Source organism: Onychostoma macrolepis, chromosome 01 (assembly GCF_012432095.1).
Source record: "Onychostoma macrolepis isolate SWU-2019 chromosome 01, ASM1243209v1, whole genome shotgun sequence".
Lineage (NCBI taxonomy): Eukaryota > Metazoa > Chordata > Actinopteri > Cypriniformes > Cyprinidae > Onychostoma > Onychostoma macrolepis.
Genome location: NC_081155.1, coordinates 39,007,966 through 39,029,387, shown reverse-complemented (window position 1 = coordinate 39,029,387; position 21,422 = coordinate 39,007,966). Strand labels below are relative to the sequence as shown.

Here is a 21,422-nt window from a genome sequence, read left to right as displayed (position 1 = left end):
AGCAAATCTGCATATTAAAATGATTTCTAAAATATTATGTGACACTGAAGACTGGAGTAATGATGATGAAAATTCAGCTTTACCATCACAGGAATAAGTTACATTTGAAAATATATTAAAATAGAAAATAGTTATTTTAAATTATTATAGTATTTCACAATATTACTGTTTTTTTTTTTTTATAAGAAATATTTTTTGCAACTTCAAGAAATGTTAAAATAAAATCATAACATGTAAAAAAAAAAAAAAAACATGCATAATGCATAAAATTTATATAGAAAAAAGATATGATACTGAAAATTACTATTAAAATGCATTTTACAATTATATGAAAAGAATAAAAGGTGGCATTTTAGCACACCCAAATTTCCAAGTTAAAGGTCATTTTTTGCATTCATTACAGAGTCTTACGCAGAACTTCTGGTGAAAAAAGTATGCAAACAAATTCGTGCTTCGTTAATGGAAGAGAAAAAGCAACTACTGTAGGTGTAATCATATTTAACTGCAGATGGACTAAGAAGAAAAATAAGGCATTCATGTTGACGATTAAAATTTATTGTACACAATATAAAGGTTTGAAATTAAATGCTGGGCACTGGGTAAAAAAAAAAATAGAGACCTTTTAGCTTAAATTACAAACAGTTAGGCAAATACTTTGGTACAAATAGTTAAACAGTTCGTTACACGTTTAAGATGTACCTTTAATCAAATAAGCAAGAACATTTAAAACAAAAAGTACAGATCATATGAAGACAATTCATATTTATGGATACCATAGACTCTAAATGATGAATCCCAAATCATTTCTTAAAAAAAAAAAAAGACCCTATTAAATCAGTTCTCTCACAGGTTGTAGAGAAATTATGGCATACAGTGTCCTATGGCTGAAATCAGTCACTGTCTGCCCCCTGCTGTTGAGATGGTAGAAGTGTGCCAGGATAATACCATTAAAATGATTAAACAGGATAGTTTCCAGCAAAAATGAGTGATATTCGCAATTTAAAATACATTGTAAAAAGTCAAGTGTAAGAAAGTGAATTCAGTTTGGGTCAGACCTTAACCCGTCTATTTTCAACTTTGATCCAATATGAATCAGTATAACTTAAAGACCTCCTTTCTCTCAAAACTGTCCAATTCTCTAATGAAACACTGACAGAGATAAATCAACATTATACAAAGGATTCAAGTGCAAAACATTTGCTAACAAATGCACAAATCACACCCAAAACACCCCCAAAAAGTGCAAAAGTATGTGAAAAAAAAAAGTGTGAAAATACATAAATGATGTGACTTCAAAAAAAGAAAAAAAAAAGAAAAAAAAAAGAAAAAAAGAAAAACATTTGTTGAAGGCTGTGTAACTGCCATTAAGATTTAGTGATCTGAGCTCAAACTACAGCTGAAACATTCGGTCTGGGACTACACACACACACACACACACACACACCTTTCATGAGGATCAGTCCTCTGCGGACGGCCGTTTACTTTTCAGACTAAACCACCGGGATATGGATTTTCTCTTGACTTTTTCTTTCTTCATATCTGCAAATGGTAAAGCATAACCCACACTTAACTGCAAGGTACATAAAGTTCATTTCAAGAGAAACCAAGAGGTCATTTACTAATGGTGACCACAGAACATCAGTAACAGCTTCCAGGGCTTTCCGGCAGTTTTTATGTCATGAATTGCAAATGGTTATGACTTTTGCCCACATTTATGCATTGGCTTAATTGGGTTAGTAAATCATACACTTTATTAGAAGTCATTTTAGCTTCGAAAATGCAGACAGATCATTAGCCAAGTCTAGATACCTATGGTTTCCATTAGTGATCATTAAATCAAAATGGGTTGCATTACTTTTCCGGTTTGGCCTTTCAAATCGTGGAATATATAAACATGCACTGAGCAATTACTCCCAAGATTCATAGCACTTTGAGTTGGTGGGTTGAGAGTTGCACAGGTGGCAGTTATTCCAAAAAGAAAACTTTAGTTTTAACATCGGAGATAGAAATGTAAAAAAAACAAAACAAAACAAACCCCCTCTGAACTGCTTAGTTGAACGTGCAAACAATATTGTGCAATTAATTCAAGTTTTTATTAGAAAACCTTTCTGTATTTAGCACATTAGATTCCAGTACCTTGAGTAGAAATCTCATGTGCAACCAGCTTTACCATGCTAAACTAAATATATCAGTTTATATTATGTTGACTAGAAACAGACACTAAATCTTACCAATAATAATTTTCTCTGCCATCAGCGAACAAATGGTGACAATAAACAATTGTCTCTTCACTGCCAGCCTCTTATTATTTGCAAACAGGAAGGGATGTTCATTTTGAATCATCCAACAGACATCCAATGGACCATAATAAATGGAGTTGGCTGCAAATTTCTGCCTCTTTAAAATCAGAGCCAGCTGGTGAAGAGTAATCGGTTTCTAGCTAAAGAAATGTAATTTGTTGTAATATAAGACATTGCCATGTTTTTGAGAAACCTTAAAATGTTAAATTCATTAAAATATGATTTATTTTTAAAGGTTAAATATTTATTTTGCACAATTTCCTCTACCTTTTTCAAAAGCTTCTGGGAAAAAGTATTTTTAATCTCAGGTTTTAATGCTACATAATCATATTTACCAAGATTCTGCATCATCTTATTCAGCTGCTCATCCTCCTCTTCCTCCCTGTAGATAGAAGCGTAAAAAGATTCACAAGTGTCACAAATTAAGTAATATGGTTTTAGGTATTCAGTAGCACTCTGAAATGTATTAAGCAATATAAATACAAATATATACAAATAAAATACAAAATGCAGAATAAATAAATACTCCTAGTTAAATTGTGCATATTATTCTAAACACATAAAAATAAGATAAATAAATAGCCTATTTACTTTAATGAATGTACCTGGTCATACTGTGCATATTATTACAAAACTTAAGTTTCTATTTTTTTTTTTTTTTTCTCCATCAAAATGTAGTAACTTCTCTCTTCTGCTGATGTAACCAAGGATGTTTGGGCAAGGATGGTAGGATATGATATGTGTTGCACACCTGAGTCTGTCTTCATCCAGCCCCTCCACTATGGCGTTCCTGTCGTTCACAATCCCCACAAGTTTGGCCATCAGCTCTTCCTCTCGTTTACGATCCCAAGATGTCTTCAGATGCTCTACAGGATAGAAACATCATTCAATAGCTAGATTAGATTACACAAAAGTGATATGAAGCTTTTAAGCTTTTAAACAAAAGTAGAGCTTTTAAATTAACCAAATCGTACAATCAGTTTACAACTGTCTACACAAAACTTCATCATCCAGTGATACAGTAACCCCATAAAGTATGAATGCCATTGCACTACACAAATAAAAATATTTGATCAAGCAGCATCTGCAAACAAATGATGCTTGACTTTTTCAGCGTCGTACCAACCTGGTTTGTCCAGCAGTTTCCTGAGTTCGGCATCAACACTGGGCTGCTCTTCCTCTAGATCCTGTGTCTTGGCACTATCAGAACACAGATAATAAAACGGTTTAACGCACATTTAGAAATAGAAGATATTCACTATCAGTATTCCAGTAATTCAACAGTTTACACTTACATATACACAAGCTCGGATTCGCGTCTCATGTAGACCTGTTTGTTTCTGATGAGGGTAAACCAGTCCACCATTAAGTCGTTCATTAATGTGTCCTCTTTTCCTTCTGAAGAAATACAAAAAAAACAAACAAGAAATGCAAGATTCCTTTAAACATAATTGCATTTGTTTAGTCTAATCTAATAGTGCAAGTTAAGAGTTGAGAATCCACATTTGTAATATTTGTCTCCACCTGCTGGAGCATCAGTGGACAACAATCTTATTTTTTTTTTTAATAAGCATTTTTAAATAATGCTTAAACCACTAATACAGTCTTAAACATCCTTTAATTCTGAATTTATTAGTGTACACTACAGTAATGATGGATCAACAGTTTCATTTATGCACAGCAATGAGTAAATGAATTTGAAAAAAAATTATTTTTTTTATATATAATATATATAAAACACACACACGCATGCATATATACACACACATATACATATACACAGTATCTCACAAAAGTGAGTACACCCCTCACATTTCGGCAATCATTTTAGTATATCTTTTTAAGGGACAATTCTATAGAAATGAAACTTGGATATATTTTAGAGTAGTCAATGTGCAACTTGTATAGCGGTACAGATTTACTGTCCTCTGAAAATAAAACTCAACATACAGCCATTATTGTCAAACAATCTGGCAACCAAAGTGAGTACACCCTACATGAAAACAGCTATACGTCATTTAACCATGCAAAGCCATGTGTCCTATTCATCATGTTCATGTTTTTGTCTGCTTGACAGGACTATACCAATTTGTGTATCTTGTTTTAGAGCAGTTAAAATTGGGTGCTTTGAGTACAATTCTCTCATACTGACCACTGGATGTTCAACATGGCACCTCATGGCAAAGAACTCTGAGGATTTGAGAATCAGAATTGTTGCTCTCCACAAAGATGGCCGCGGCTATAAGAAGATCAGCAGAGGTGGGTAGAGTACCCAAAAACTGTACTCAAGTAAAAGTAAAAGTACTTGAAGAAATATTTACTCAAGTAAAAGTAAAAGTAATAGTCTGAATAGTTACTTGAGTAAGAGTAAAAAAGTATCGGATAAAAAAACTACTCAAGTAGTTAGTTACTAGTTACTTTGGATCATATACTGAATATAATCTATTTTTATTTAGATATATAGATATTTAGATACATTTTATACACACACACACACACACACACACACACACACACTGCCGTTCAAAATACCTTTAATTTTTTTTTTATGTAATTTATTTCAGTGATGCAAATCAGAATTTTTATCAGCCTGATTTATTATCAATGCTGTTCTTTTTTAGCTTTCTAATCATAAAAGAATCCTGAACAAACTGTCACAGGTTCCAAAAAATATTAAGCAGCAAAACTGTTTCCTGTTGAAAAAAACAGCATATGCTGGTTAGGTATGTTTTGAAGCATGGGATGCTGGTTTGAACTGATTTAAGCTGGTCCAACCAGCTCAAGACCAGCACATGACCAGCACAAACCAGCAATCCAGCTTCAAAACATACCTAACCAGCATATGCTGTTTTTTTGTTTTTGTTTTTTTTCAACAACACTGGTAATAAAACAATATATTTGAATGATTTCTGAAGGATCATATTACACCGAAAACTGGAGTAACAGCTGATACAAATTCTGATTTGCATCACTGAGTTAAATTAAATTAAAAGTTTAATTATGTATTATAAATGTATATAACCTCTGACACGGAGAAGAGTAAAATCTCCTCACATGACCGCTACAGAACATCTGAACATAACGAAACAAATGCACATTGACGGATCTTCTTCCGTCTGTTCCGCAAAATGTAAACAAATGTAGCCTTTATTTCTGCAAGCGTAAATATTGTGAAAATTTCCATATTAATTGTGTCTAGGCAAGGCATTCCTCCTGGAACTAACGCGGGTTTGGCGGGTGTTTATTTCATACTCCGTCACAGCTTATTTAATGAATCAAATATACATTGTATTTAATGTGTAAGGTACATGTACAACAAACTGTAATGTCATAGTGGTATCGTGAACTGTAATCGAATCTATACCTGTGGAACCGACAGCACACGCGGTGTTCTTCTAATAAAGATCTTCATAGCTAGTAAACCATAGCCTTTGCAGATTTGCTTTCAACTGACTGTTGATCCAGAGCCACGTCTTCAGCGCTCTTGATGTTACAACTCTGAGTGAGAACTGCCTCAGACGACTCAGCGCGTGCGGCAGGGAACTGAACGAATCATTCAAACTGATTCGCGAACCGATTCATTGGTCTGCCAACTGGTTTGATCAAGCCTTCGAATAGAATTGACTCAAAAGAATGAATCATTCGCGAACGGGCAACGCTCATTGCCCAGAAAAAAAAGTAGATGGCGCGCTTGGAATAAACTGAAGGATTTTTAACTTGTATGCATTAAGATAAAGTAACGAGAGGAGCGTCGCCCACAGTAAAGAAGTAAAAGTACCGTTTTTTCACTAAAAATGTACTTGAGTAAGAGTAAAAGTACCCATTTTTAAATATACTCTAAAAGTATTAGTTACCCAAAAAATGTACTCAAGTAAATGTAACGAAGTAAATGTAACTCGTTACTACCCACCTCTGAAGATCAGTAACAACCTAAAACTGAGTTACAGTACAGTGGCCACTGGCCAGTGTCATACAGAGGTTTTCAAGACAGGTTTCACTCAGAACAGGCCTCGCAAGGGTCGATCAAAGAAGAGTCCTTGTGCTGTGTGTCAGGTGCAGAAGCTGGCTTCAAAAACAGATGCAGGAGTGCTGCCAGCATCGCTTTAGAGGTGGCAGAAGTGGAAGGTCAGCTTGTCAGTGCTCAGACCATACGCCGCACTCTACAACAAGTCGGTTTGCATGGCCGTCGTCCCAGAAGGAAGCCTCTTCTGAAGCTAGCTCACAAAAAAGCCTGCAAACAGTTTGCTGAAGACAACCTGTCCAAAACATGAATTTCTGGAAACAGTCCTGTGGTCTGATGAGTCTAAGGTAAACTTGTTTGGCTCAGATGGTGTCCAGCATGTGTGGTGCGCCCTGGTGAGGAGCACAAAGAAAATTGTGTCTTGCCTACAGTCAAGCATGGTGGTCTGGGGCTGCATGAGTGTTGCTGGTTCTGGGGAGCTGCGGTTCATTGAGGGAAACGTGGATTCCAACATGTACTGAGACATTCTGAAGCAGAAGATGATGCCCTCCCTTCAGAAACTGGGCCGAACGGCAGCTTTCCAACATAATAACGACCCCAAACACACTGCCAAGACGACAACTACCTTGCTGATGAAGCTGAAGGTGAAGGTGATTGAGTGGCCAAGTATGTCTCCAGACCTGAACTCTATTGAGCACATGTGGGGCATTCACCATGTGTCTAACTTCCAGCAGCTCCGTGAAGTCATTATAGAGGAGTGGAAGAGGATTCAGCAACAACCTGCGCAGCTCTGGTGAATTCCATGACCAGGAGGATTAAGGCAGTGCTAGATAACAATGGTGCCCCTACAAAATATTGACACTTTGGACACAGTTTTGACATGTTCACTTAGGGTGTACTCATTTTTGTTGCCAGTTATTTGGACAATAATGGCTATATGTTGAGTTATATTTAGAGGACAGTAAATTTGTACTTCTATACAAGCTGCACATTGACTACTGTAAAATATATCCAAGTTTCATTTGTGTATTAGTATTATTGTCCCTTGAGAAGATATACAAAAAATTTTGCTGAAATGTGAGGGGTGTACTCACTTTTGTGAGATACTGTGTCTGTGTATAATATATATATATAGAGAGAGAGAGAGAGAGAGAGAGAGAGAGAGAGAGAGAGAGAGAAAGATATTTTTTAAGTAAACAATAAAAAAAAAATATGTATCCATTAGTTTTGCAAGATAATTGGACACAGTTAAATAATTCTTCCTTTGTAATGTGAGTGTCTGAGAAGTGGATCTGACAAAAGACGATTCATTCTTTCATTATTTGTAAAAGAGACGTTTTTAAGAGTGTGTGTGTGTACAGACCCTCATCACATTGTCGGAGTTGTTTTTCCAGCTCTACTCCTCTTTTCTCCAACTCGTTCATATTCATCTCGATTTCCTTCAGTTCTTTTTGAATTTCTTCCTTAGGAATGTAACCCGGCTAAAGCAAACAGACACACAATACGTCAAACGTGAGCTTTCTGCACAAACGAATTTGTACAGATCCTCAGTGGTTTATTTATTCCTTTCAATGCTTTTCTAGTCTATCGGAGGAGTGAAAAGACTGCTCAAAATTCTGGGCTTACAATGAAGTCACTCTATTTTGATCCTAACAGTCTATTCAAAGATAACTGTGCCCCAAAGGTCCTTTTGACTCTCCAAAACAGTCTAAATAGGCCCCTTGACAAAGTATTCCCTCAACACTCACACACAGTGCAGACAGAAATGCACAAGACCAGATAACACTTGTAATTATTGTTTTGACACACACCTTGTGCAATTTGTGTGTTTCAGTCTCTGGGGGACTAACAGGAGATACGATGCTGCCACTGCTGGAGTCTGGAAGACAGACAGAGATGAAAACATACAGATGAACAGAGAAATAGGGAAACTAAGAAACAAATGTACTGCATGCAGCGCTCTTATTAATCTTAACGCAATTAATGTTAATGTAACTGTTCATGTTAACATATAAATTCATGTTTGGCTGTATTTGGGTCCCTTACAGAAAGTAAAACCATATTATCATAGTTTATGGACATGGTACAATGAAAAAAATTATTTATTTGTGACACAGAAGAACAAAAATCAAATCAGTATCTTGATCTTGTTTCACAGTAATAGCATTTGAACTTTTTTCTTTTGAGATTTATGATATTATTACATTTATCTGGAAACGCAAAGTACCAATATGTTCATCTGTTTGTACGTTTATATTTACATTCTTTTTGCATCAAAATATTGTCAAGGTTACAGTTTTTAACCCTCTCTTACATTGCTTTAATAATAGCTACAATAATTCAGTAAAAAAAAGCATTTTTGCATACATAAACCTAACCTACCCCTAAAATCAAAGTGAAATTATAAATACTATAATAGTATGTTAATTAATAGAAAAAAACGACAACAAAAAAACATTGGTTTTCAGAGAAAATATCTTTAGCATATTTAATTTTGACAAGTGTATTTTAGAATAAATCTAAATGTACAGTGGGGGAAAAAAAAATTTGATCCTCTGCTGATTTTGTACGTTTGCCCACTAACAAAGAAATGATCAGTCTATAATTTTAATGGTAGGATTATTTTAACAGTGAGAGACAGAACAACAACAAAAAAATCCAGAAAAACGCATTTCAAAAAAAGTTATAAATTGATTTGCATATTAATGAGTCAAGTAAGTATTTGACCCTTTGGCAAAACATGACTTGGTACTTGGTGGCAAAACCCTTGCTGGCAATCACAGAGGTCAGAAGTTTCTTGTAGTTGTCCACCAGGTTTGCACACATCTCAGGAGGGATTTTGTCCCACTCCTCTTTGCAGATCCTCTCCAAGTCATTAAGGTTGAGGCTGAAGTTTGGCTACTCGAACCTTCAGCTCCCTCCACAAATTTTCTATGGGATTTAGGTGTGGAAACTGAGCCACTCCTTTTTTGCCTTGGCCGTGTGTTTTGGGTCACTGTCATGCTGGAGTACCCATCCACGACCCATTTTCAATGCCCTGGCCCAGATGGTACATGGCCCCGTCCATCGTCCCTTTGATGCGGTGCAGTTGTCCTGTCCCCTTAGCAGAAAAACACCCCCGAAGCATAATGTTTCCACCTCCATGTTTGACGGTGGGGATGGTGTTCTTGGGGTCATAGGCAGCATTCCTCCTCCTCCAAACACGGCGAGTTGAGTTGATGCCAAAGAGCTGGATTTTGGTCTCATCTGACCACAACACTTTCACCCAGTTCTCCTCTGAATCATTGGCAAACTTCAGACGGGCTGTACATGTGCTTTCTAGAGCAGGGGGAGCTTGCGGGCGCTGCAGGATTTCAGTCCTTCACGGCGTAGTGTGTTACCAATTGTTTTCTTGGTGACTATGGTCCCAGCTGCCTTGAGATCATTGAGAGCCTCCTGTGTAGTTCTGGGCTGATTCCTCACCATTCTCATAATCATTGAAACTCCACGAGGTGAGATCTTGCATGGAGCCCCAGTCCGAGGGAGATTGACAGTTATTTTGTGTTTCTTTCATTTGCGAATAATTGCACCAACTGTTGTCACCTTCTCACCAAGCTGCTTGGAGCTGGTCTTGTAGCCCATTCCAGCCTTGTGTAGGTCTACAATCTTGTCCCTGACATCCTTGGACAGCTCTTTGGTCTTGGCCATGGTGGAGAGTTTGAAATCTGATTGATTGATTGCTTCTGTGGACAGGTGTCTTTTATACAGGTAACAAACTGAGATTAGGAGCACTTCCTTTAAGAGAGTGTTCCTAATCTCAGCTCCTTACCTGTATAAAAGACGCCTGGGAGCCAGAAATCTTGCTCATTGATAGGGGATCAAATACTTATGACTCATTTAAATGCAAATCAATTTATAACTTTTTTGAAATGCGTTTTTCTGGATTTTCTCTCACTGTTCAATAAACCTACCAAATAACCCACCGCCTCCCACTGTATTAACTTGTTTTAGGCACATCCCATACATATTTTGTAAAATTTTCTAATAAACTTTCATTCATTCATTCCTTCCATTCATTGGATGCGTCCAAACCTTTCACTTTTTTAAAAGATGTATTTGTTCTTATGTGACCTCCATTGTTGAATAAAAGAATATTTAACAAAAATCCCATTTCTACACATTTTCCTAAGATCTTACCACTAGATTTAGGCCCGTTTTTCATTGGGCTAGGTGAGGGAGCTTTGGGTGAGTTGATGCTAATGGAGATGCTTGTGGTAGATGGTGCAGGAACAGATGTCTGGGAGATTCCCAGACCTGATGTCCGTGGAGAGGAAGCTGCTTCCGGCTTCTTGGAGGGTGAGCCAGTGTTTTCTGTGGAACCGACAGTTCTATAAAAAGGAAAAGAGATGAGAAGACATTCAACTTTTGTGTTTTGTTTCTGAGCAACTAAATGTTCAGCATGGCTTCTCTCACCTCTGACAGGTAAAAGATTTGGAGGGTGAGGCATGTTAAAGGGGCAGTTACAGGTGAAAGATCTTCAGGGGGGGGAAGTGCTTGTGCACTGAGCTCTATCGCTCTGGGGGCTTTCAGATACGACCCACTGCTGGTCTTATTGGGCGCAACGGGTTTACACGCCCATCAAGAGAACCAATCACAAGAGAGCGTGAAGGAATGGAAGGGACAGACTGTCTGGAGAATGAACCATTAATCAATGAAGAGCAGGATTATTTAGATAGGGAAATCATATAGAGAAGATGTTATTAAATGATTTTACTGAGAAAGAACATGACACAAAATGATTCATCTTTCTGATTAAAAAATATATATTAAAGAACAAGAAAGTATTAGTAAAGATCAAAAGCAGGTTTGATTTAGAGAGAAACGAGCACAACTTACTTTACAGGCTTGAGCATGGACCTCCAATCAGATGGAGCTGTATCGTTTTCTGAAATTACATCAAAAGGTTTTCATTTAGAAATGGACCTAGTAGACATTTTAAAAATGAGAAGAAATTGTGTTAGCGTTATTATATTTGGTTTAATGTGATTTAGGAAGAATACGTTCCTACATCAACTTCCTTGTTGGTCTTAGAATAACATTTTTATTAATAAATTAATTAATTCAGAATTTTGGCTTACAACTACACCACTGTTCTAAAATTTGGCACAAATAAGATTTTTTACTTATTTAGCAAGGATGCACATAATCAAATTTTACAGTAAAGACATTAGTAATGTCTTTAAAAAAATTATATTACAACAAACACAAAAAAATTCTATTCAACAAAATCCTGAAAAAAACAAACAAAAAAAAAACATTGTGCACAGTTCGAACTAAATATTAAACAGCACAATTGTATCAACATTGATGATAAGAAGAAAAGTATTTCTTGACCAGCAAAAATGCTTTTTTACTGAATTACTGTAGCTATTATTAAAGCAATGTAAGAAAGGGTTTAAAACTGTAACCTTGACAATATTTTGATGCAAAAAGAACGCAAATATAAATGTACAAACATATGAACGTATTGGTGCTTTGCGTTTCCAGATAAATGTAATATCATAAGCCTAAAAAAAATAAATAATAATAATAATAATAATAATAAAAAAAAAAAAATCATAAAGCTCAAATGGAGAAGTGAAATGAATTGACATTTAATTTTAAAATTTTTATTTTTTTACATTTTTTAAAATGTAAATTCAGAAATCCACCACATGCCATTTGAGAGATTTTTTTAAAACCGGAATTCAAGGACCAACAAATGCTGCTTGATATTGAACACTTTAATAATTGTGAAAAGGCAGCGAAAAATCCATCAAGCAAAACAACTAATAAGAGGAAGCTCTGTATGTTATCAATGCATCAGGTGTATCTTCCTCACCCTTGCTGTTGGACGATAGCATGCTCGCAGGCCTGGAGGTTTTATCTTTGATCCAGGATGGCGCTGCAGCAGCCGGGGCAGTAGGTTCCACACTGGCATCCAGTGCTTTGAGACGCACCCTACCTGAGGGGCCTTTAGCACCCGATTCCACAGGGGAAACATTACTATAGAAACCAAAGTGAGAAGAGATTGTGTTAATGATAGATGTGCCTTTTTACACAAACAGGTCAACAAAACATGAGTTTAAACAATCCTCAACAGGCTTGATTACATAAAGGCCATAATTCTGTTTCATTTATGACCCTTGTACACCACCACCCTGTGAAAACAAGTCATAAAATATATGCCAACTATGTAATGCACTCTTAGTAGGCGAATACATCTCACCTGTTGTTTGCTTTCAGCCCAGCTGGACTCAGAGACGAGTTGTTATTTTTCTCCACCGTCACCATCTTGCCGATCACCGCTTTGGCTTTCTCCTTTTCATTCTCCTTCTCTTTTTCTGCGTCCTGTGTTTTTGTCCAGTCTCCCACCCGCAGAAGGACTCTACCTTTACCAGCTGCGGCTCCTGCAGTGGCTCTAGGTGCTGTGCTTTCTGGTGTAGGAGTTTTAACACTTGCTGTACTCACAGATATAGTTGAGGTGTATGATGAGGTGCTCTTGCTGGCAGGCACAATACTGCTGGGATTGCTGCTGGACTCAAAGAATCTATCCAAGAAAAAAAAACAAACAAAAAAACAAATGTTAAGGTTCTAGTCAATTCAATAAGCCTGCCACTGTCATTTTATGGTCAATAACCATAATGGCCAACCAACATTAAAATTAAATTTTGTCTAAATAAGTGTGTAATAAATATTAATAATAATAATATATTATTATTATTATTATTATTATTATTATTATTATTGATACTACTACTACTAATTTAAAAATATTAATAAAAAGTGTTTTATTAAAATGTATTATTTTTAAATAATAATATATATATATATATTTTTTTTTTTTTTTTTCATTCAGGTTTTTAAAATGATTTAAATAATAAACTGGAAAAATAAAAAACCTAAAGTTAATCGGTAGAAATGCTAAAGTGAATTTAGCCATCACAACATTATAAAGTACAGTATGAAAATGGATAATAATCCTGAGATTTGCAGTGCTATTAAATTGTTAAAGGAAATGTTACAGTAGATGATGGTAAAGAGAATTAAATATTCAGAAAATAATTAATTATTTTCAATATTGGATGATACATCCAGTTTTGACCAATACCAATAAAATAAAAGATGTAATATCCACCGACACGGTACCGATATATCTTGCATCATGCATAAAAATAATCTTTGAAATATACTCCAACGATCTAAGATACAACATTAAATTTTTAGAAACCATATTTAATGTAATTTAACCCGATTACCCCTTCACCAGTCTAATATGGACCCATTTCCTGATCCAAAGCACTCTTATTTTAGAATTATTTATATACCATTATATTATTTATTAATAGTTTCAATCAGCTCTTATATATTTTTATTTAATATATATTTATCCTATTATAATATATTTTACTTATTTCTATTTTAGCTTTATTTTAACATTTTTTAAGAGCTTTTCTGGCATTTTTATTTGTTGGCATTTTACTGTGTGTGTGTGTGTGTGTGTGTATAATATATATATATATATATATATATATATATATATATATATATATATATATACACACATGCGTGTATGTGTATATATTTTTATTTAGCTATATATATATATATATATATATATATATATATATATATATATATATATATATATATATATATATATATAAATAATTTAGCTTTATTTTTATTTGAGTTATTTTATTACTTCAACTTAAAATTATTGATTTCAGTTAGTTTCCAAGGCAACATTTCCCATTAATTTTTTTTATTTTTTAATCTAAGATTTATATTTTATTTCAGCTTTATTTCAATAACTTGCAATGTTTTTTTAATAGCTTTACTTAACAACACTGATCCAATAAAATATCAGAATACTGAACTGAAAGACATTCACCTCATTCTGGCTTCTTGGTTCATCTGTACACTGTTGCTTACTGGTTTAAGAGACTCCGTGGGCGTTCGGGGGCTAAAGGAGGTCTTCACAGTTGTAGCCTCTGGTGCTGGAGTAGTTTTTGGTGCTGGTGAGTGCCGAACCGCTGGAGTAGGTGTGGCAGCTAACTCACGAGTCGGTGCACGGTCACTTTTATTGGCCGTCCAGCTTAGTTTAGATGAGTTAGGCGTTAAACCAGATTTTCCAGTATCTCCTGATGCATTCTGGTTAGTCTTGCTTATAAATGCAGACGGTGTCTTCGGTGAAGTCACTGTGATATGTGTAGTTGGCACAGTTACAGGCTTCTCTATGCTTGTGTGTGTCTTGCAGATGAAAGTTCCCATTTCTTTTCCAGGCTTGTATGTGCCAGAGAGAAGAATAGTGGAACACTCTCTGCATCTGTTGAATAGAGAGGTCATAGTTAAGAAAACAGAAAAAAATATAATATACTTAGACAAGATATTTACACTGGATAGATCTGATCATGAATATGAATATGGACGATCTTCACTCCCTTTTTGACATGGCAAAAAACATTTCACTGCTATTATTCACTGGTATTATGCTAAATGATCAGCTGACTGAAAACAAAACAATGAACCCTTTAATACCTGCCATACAGCAAACAATGAAAGGAATTTATTTAGATTTTAACATAGGCAGCTATTACAAAAATGTTTCCCACATTACACTGCTCAAATTAAATCATTATGAAGAAAATTTAAGCATTATATACATGATTCACTAGTCATGTGTGATGGATGCATTTACATACACTACCTGTCAAAAGTTTGGAATTATTAAAAAAAAAAAAAAAAAAAATGTTTAATTTTTTTTTTTACATTTATCTTATGCTCACCAAGACTGCATTTATTTGATCAAAAATATGAGAAGTTTTACTACAATTTTAAACAAATGTTTTATATTTTAATATATTTTAAAGTGTAATTTATTCCTGTAACGGCAAAGCTTAATTTTTTAGCATCATTATACCAGTCTTCAGCATCACCCGATCCTTCAGAAATCATTCTAATATGCAGATTTGGTGCTCAGTTATTATTGGTGCTCAATTACTAACAATGGTTCTTAGTATCAATGTTGGAATGCTTTTACTGCTTAATATTTTTTGGGGAAACGTGATACATTTTTTTAGGATACTTTGATGAATAGAAAATTCAAACTATTTATTTTAAAGGGGTGGTTGATTGCAATTTCACTTTTTTAACGTTAGTTAGTGTGTAATGTTGCTGTTTGAGCATAAACAATATCTGCAAAGTTGCAGTGCTGAAAGTTCAATGCAAACAGAGATATCGTCTTTTAAAATTCTGGAAGTTTAATGCCTACAAAAACGGCTGGTAAGGGACTACAACGAACTACTTCCCTGGTCTGTTACGTCACGGACCCAGATAAACCCCGCCCTCGGGAACATGTAAGGAAGGGGGCGAGGCCATGCTGTGCTGCTTTAGAGAAGAGGAAGAAAACTAGGGGAGCACGTAAAAATCTATTCATATATGAATTGCGATTCTGTCTTCTAACGATTCTAATGGATTCACAAGTTTCAAAATTAATGTTCTAAAACAGCCATTCTTAATACGGTTCCTCGCGTCGCCTTGCTCTGCATCTCTCTCTCTCTCTCTCTCTCTCTCTCATTCAGATCGTCAGATCAGCTCCAACAAACTGTTCCAATTATACATTTACACATAGCAATGAGAAGCGTTATACATGGACGCATGTGCGGTTGCGGTACTGTATTAAAGCTTTAATCAGAATTAAACCGTATATTAAAAGCTAACACAAGCAGTAGCATAATAACAGCGTATCTAAAAGTATGAGACAACAAACAAACAAACAAACAAACAAACAAACAAACCATTAAGAGCCTTGTTTGCACATGTTCTGCGTGATCCTCTTCACTAATATCCTCTGCGTCTCAATCGGGCTCAAATTGATAAGCATTATAGACGACGCCATTGTTTACAATACAACCGGAGCACATGCCGCTGAGCTGAGGGGCGGGACATTTAGACGCACGCTCGGCGGTTTAGCAAATCACAACACACTGAGCCAGCTAACCAATCAGGTAGACCCATCACGTATTTCTGAAGGAGGGGCTTCATAAAAACAGAAAATAATCAAGGCGTTTGTCAGAGAAGGGACAGAGTGGTGTGGAATAAAGGTAAATTATATGAAAAAAATGTGTTTTTAAAAAAACGAAGCATGAACACATGTTAGACTGCATCCCATAAACACAATCAAGCCTAGAAAAACCCCAGTAAACCACCCCTTTAAAGGGATAGTTCACCCAAAAATGAAAATTGTCATTAATTACTCACCCTCATGTCGTTCCAAACCCTTGAGACCTCCGTTCATCTTCAGAACACAAGTTAAGATATTTTTCATAAAATCCGGAGCTCTCTGACCCTTCATAGACAGTAATGCAACTGAAATGTTCCCAGACCCAGAAACGTAGCAAGGACATCGGAAAAACAGTCCATGTGACATCAGTGGTTCAACCGTAATTTTTACGAAGCAGCGAGAATACTTTGTGTGTGCAAAAATTTCTGGGCCTGGGAACATTTCAGTTGCATTGCTGTCTATGGAGGGTCAGAGAGCTCTCGGATTTCATCAAAAATATCTTGATTTGTGTTCCAAAGATGAACGAAGGTCTTACAGGTTTGGAACGACATGAGGGCGAGTAATTAATGGCAGAATTTTCAGTGAACTAATCCTTTAAAAAGAAATCTTTTGTAAAATTTTAAAGTATTTACTATCACTTTCGATAATATAATGAAATAATTTCACAATAGAACCGTTTTTACTGTATAAGCCTCCAAATAAGCTTGGAGCCTTGGTGAGCATAAGAGTTTTCTTTAAAAAAATAAAAATAATAAATAAAAAAAACCTACTTCAAACTGTAGTGCTATTTTTACTTCATTTATATATTAATATTTATTACTATAACTTATTTTTAGTTTACAATAAATTTATAAAAGGGCCAATAGATTAAAAAATAAATAAATAACTAAATAAATAGAACAGACTTACTTAAAGCAGTTCCTGTGGTACAGTTTCCCATCTACTAGGTGGCGCTGCACAAGGTGAACATGTTGGTTGCACACATTACAACTGCTGCTCAGAGTTGTTTTATTGGCACGTTCTGCCAAAACTTCTCTCTGGAAATGAAAAAAAAAAAAAAAAAAGATTAGTCATGAAGCACTGTGCAAATAATACCTCAATATAAGATTTGTTTAAAACAATATTTAACATAAGTTATCATATCAGAAGTATGTCACCTAAGATAAGGTTTGTTATGTACCCATGAGTTTGCATTACACACACTCCACCAAAAATACAGAACTGCCAAAGTTCCTATGTGAGCTGACAGGTGTCAGATGAGTTATGTTGTGTACCTTGTTTTCGTTTGCCGGTTTAGGCGTCTTGTTCTCTGTGGCTGGTTTAGGGGAGGGAAATACTTTAGCCGTAACAGGTTGGTGGTTCTTCTTCTCAGATGGCGCTTCATTAGACTCTTCAGCTGGTCTTTTAATCCCTGCCATACCTCCAACTGCACATCCACACAGTGAAATGTTTTTAGCAATGCTAAAAAATGAGAGTCCTAATTAAGTTCAAAAGTGAAGGTGTAATTTCTGCACCACTAGTGGTACTAAATGGAATTGCAAAAATGTAGTTTACTACTGTTTGCAGGGTTATAAAACTCCTACAGTTCCACATTATACTACTATTTATATTATCCTTTATTTATACTGTACTTTTATACCAAGAATATGTTTTATGGCCTCTGGATATCTGTATGTCTGAAAACAATCATAACTTTTGTAAACTGGGTGGATACACAGCTATGCAGTGACAGTACTATTATTTTTTGGGGGCTTGTGTATTTCTTACTAGGAGAGCGTCCATGGAAATAGTTGTAGTACTGGGACACATAGGTCAGGATGCTGAGGCGATCAGGCACTTTTAAAGCCACCATGTCTTCGGCATCCAGCAAGGCAGGTATACCCAACTCCTTCTCTGCCACCTCAAATGCCTGGTAAAAATAAATTAATAAATATAACAAAAAATATCTCATTATTATTTTTGTTCATTTATACTTTTATTTGGATCAAGTGCTAGAACAGCAAAAATCATTCCAGATTTTAAGAGATATTTGATATCTAAATAAGGAAGAACTTGAATAAAACAAGCTGTTGATAAATATTAACTTGGAATAGACAACAAACTAGACAATTTAAGATCTTTTTACACATTAAATAACTATATTTCTGCTTTTATTGTATTAGCTCTTACACAGAAAATATTGATTGACATTATATACTAAAACTGAGGAAGGTTTTATTTTCTTTGTAGAATGTCTGGTCAGTATTACTCCAGTCATAATAGTGTGAATATGTCAGTAGATCAGCTTTTAGCTCATGTATAGTTCACAATGTTACAATGATGAACAGTTGGGCAAAAGTTTGTAATTTGTGGTGATTTTCCATCCAGAGATTGAGTGGTAAAACTATAATTCCTCCATGCCCATTATACACACACAAAAATGTCAACTTGGCCTGGATTTCTTTGGGAGAAAAAAAGCTTCCATCAAAAATAAACAAGCACAGACATGAACAAGGAGAGAGAGAATGAGAAAACAATCTAGATAAAATCAAGAGATAAAGGGGGAGGCATTTCTCTGAAAAGATTCATTAAAAAAACAACAACACACAACTGGTAACGTGATTCAAAGACCACAAATCTAAATGTAAGAACTGGAAATCACTACAGATCATAACTAAAACTTCCATGCCAAAGTTACTGTTAGCTGATAACTGTGAATGTTTAGACTTATTTTTTTGTAAACAGTGTATCGGACATTTTCTCACATAACAGAGCATTGCAATGAGAGGGGACAAAACATTTCATTGCTCTCAGAACTCTCTGTCAGTGCCAGCTTCCTCTTTTACCTGATACTGAATCTCCACCCTGTAAACCATGCATTACCTTATCTTAACAGTTAACACTTTCATTTTCACTGTCTTTGTCACACTAGCTCTGTTTGCAAAGAGTACCATCCTACATGCTCATGAAACTGTTCATTAGCATTTCTTTTGCAGTACTTTTCATTATACACATTTGTATTCTCTCTTTCACAACAATGCCCTGTTTGGACAGCATTCCTTTTCCTTGGAAACAGGAACATAAGAGTGTGCAGATGATGATTAATTATGGTCTACAACAACACAACATGTGATTCAGCTGTTGCAAAAACAGAAGAAACCACAAAAATAGGCCTGGAGTATGTGGCTGTGTCACATCTTAACTCTGGTCAACCACACATAGGTCAAATAGCTCTATGAGAGGTCTAGGAAACTTGCTAACTGTTAACATGATGGGGTCGTGATCTTTATGGAATGAAGGCATTTCCAAGAAAACTTAAAGCAGATTCAGTTGTTTTGCTCAACTGTCCTGACCAAAAACTTGCACGCTAAGGCCTAGGGGAGCATTTTTACATTAAACAAAGAACTTTTTATCTTTATCCTTAGGGGGGAAAAGTATGTATAAATGCTTTAAACCACCCATAAACCAAAATACTACTTTGTAGAGCCTATAATGCTTTTTCAACCTCCAAGAACTGTCATATGAGGAAAAGTGTATTGTTAACTATTGTTGTGACAGTTATGATATCAGAAGATACCAAAGACAGGTATTCAAAATAAGTTACATTTAAGTTCAATAAAATGAATAAATGAAATGTAAAACAGTATGGCAATGGCAACAATAGAAAGAAGTGATGAAAGTTAGCAAAGAGACCATTTAATAAAGTGAACAATCTTACCTGTTTATTGTTTTCATAGATATTTTCCTTGCTCAAAGAGTCAAAGTCTCTGCAAGAGAGAAAACAATGCGGCAAGCATACATGAGTGAACAGAAAAGGTATTTTCCCATGCCAAATATTAACAATATAAATCTGACACTAATACAAACACAACCACATTGCATTCAGCCTGTCATGTCAACACTCAAGTTCCAGAACTTCACTTGAAACAACTGGAATGTTAGAGTAATGGTGTTATTGGAGTATTTCAAGCAATAAATAAACAAATAAAAAAATATGTTGACTGAAATCTAAAATAGGTTTGAATAGTTTTGTCTATAGTTCTAAAAGTTCCAACTTCTAGTTCGAATTTCTAAAGGTTAATATATTCTCTAAACTCAAAAAATTAGAATGTTCTCATTATGTTTCCAAGTAGCCTATTGAAACTTTTACTAATACCATCCGACGTTCTACACGTTCTGAATTAGCCTGAAAGATCTAATGTCCTCGTCCTAAGTTCAAAAGTTTCTTTTGTTTTGAACCTCAGTTCTAAATGTTCTAAAGTCTGAAACCGAAACCGCTTTAAACCGTAAACAAGCGCTATGTTTGAATGTTAAACATTTAAAATTTTCGTCCAAAGTTCATACGCTGTTTCTTTGAGCACAATGCAGCACTAAACCGCGCTCTCGTTTGCTGTATGGGGGTTGTTACTTACATCAAGTCCGGTCTGTGTTTGTGAATTAGAGCGCAGAAAGCCAGACCGTCCCGGAAAGATGTGGTCATGTTGGTGATCGACACGTCCCGGTATCCTTCACACTTGATTTTGCACCACTGTTGAAGCGCCTTCACAGCAGCCATGGTGCAAATGCGGTTGAACCCGGGAGGAGCACTTTGAACCGAACACTGAATCTGAAATTGCTCCCTTCCAGTGTGGCGTACACGCAAACGGAAAGCTTTTGGTTTTCTTATCCACTCAAGCGACCTCACCCTCAGCTGTCCCAATGGAGAAACCCCTGAAACTCCTGAGAACTTATGACGTCTTCATGGGAGGAGTTTTAGGGAAACGTTTTATAAAGGACTTCCCTTAAATTGCAACACATGGCACCAGAGGATAATTTCATGATACCTGGATATATACCATGGTACTGAATGATTCGTGCACTAAGACTCAGCACTTAAATACCAAACAAACAAAAAAACTTTTTATTTATGGAAGTACCATGGTAATCTTGGAAAATCATTTTGTCATTTCAGTAGTTACAAATGTTACAAAATGTCATTCCAGTAGTTACAAAATGTCAAAACGCAAATCTATCTATCTATCTATCTATCTAAAATATTATGGATAAATGGATAACCTTAATAGTCTCCGTTGAGTTCCACAGTATGGAAAAAATTACT

General features: G+C 35.4%; 1 protein-coding gene across 1 annotated transcript; it reads right to left on the bottom strand.

The window, feature by feature from the left end:
- Positions 1–1,260: 1,260 nt before the first annotated feature.
- Positions 1,261–21,065, bottom strand: micall2b (mical-like 2b). The gene is made up of 17 exons (XM_058792639.1): positions 20,737–21,065; positions 20,043–20,091; positions 18,113–18,254; positions 17,620–17,771; positions 17,255–17,382; positions 14,174–14,608; positions 12,509–12,829; positions 12,122–12,285; positions 11,137–11,185; positions 10,438–10,628; positions 8,073–8,140; positions 7,625–7,742; positions 3,596–3,698; positions 3,427–3,500; positions 3,052–3,166; positions 2,636–2,682; positions 1,261–1,539 (listed from the first exon to the last, which is right to left on the bottom strand). The coding sequence occupies exons 1-17, from the start codon at positions 20,877–20,879 to the stop codon at positions 1,457–1,459; spliced, it is 2,382 nt and encodes a 793-aa protein (XP_058648622.1). The 5' UTR covers positions 20,880–21,065; the 3' UTR covers positions 1,261–1,456.
- Positions 21,066–21,422: the final 357 nt, after the last annotated feature.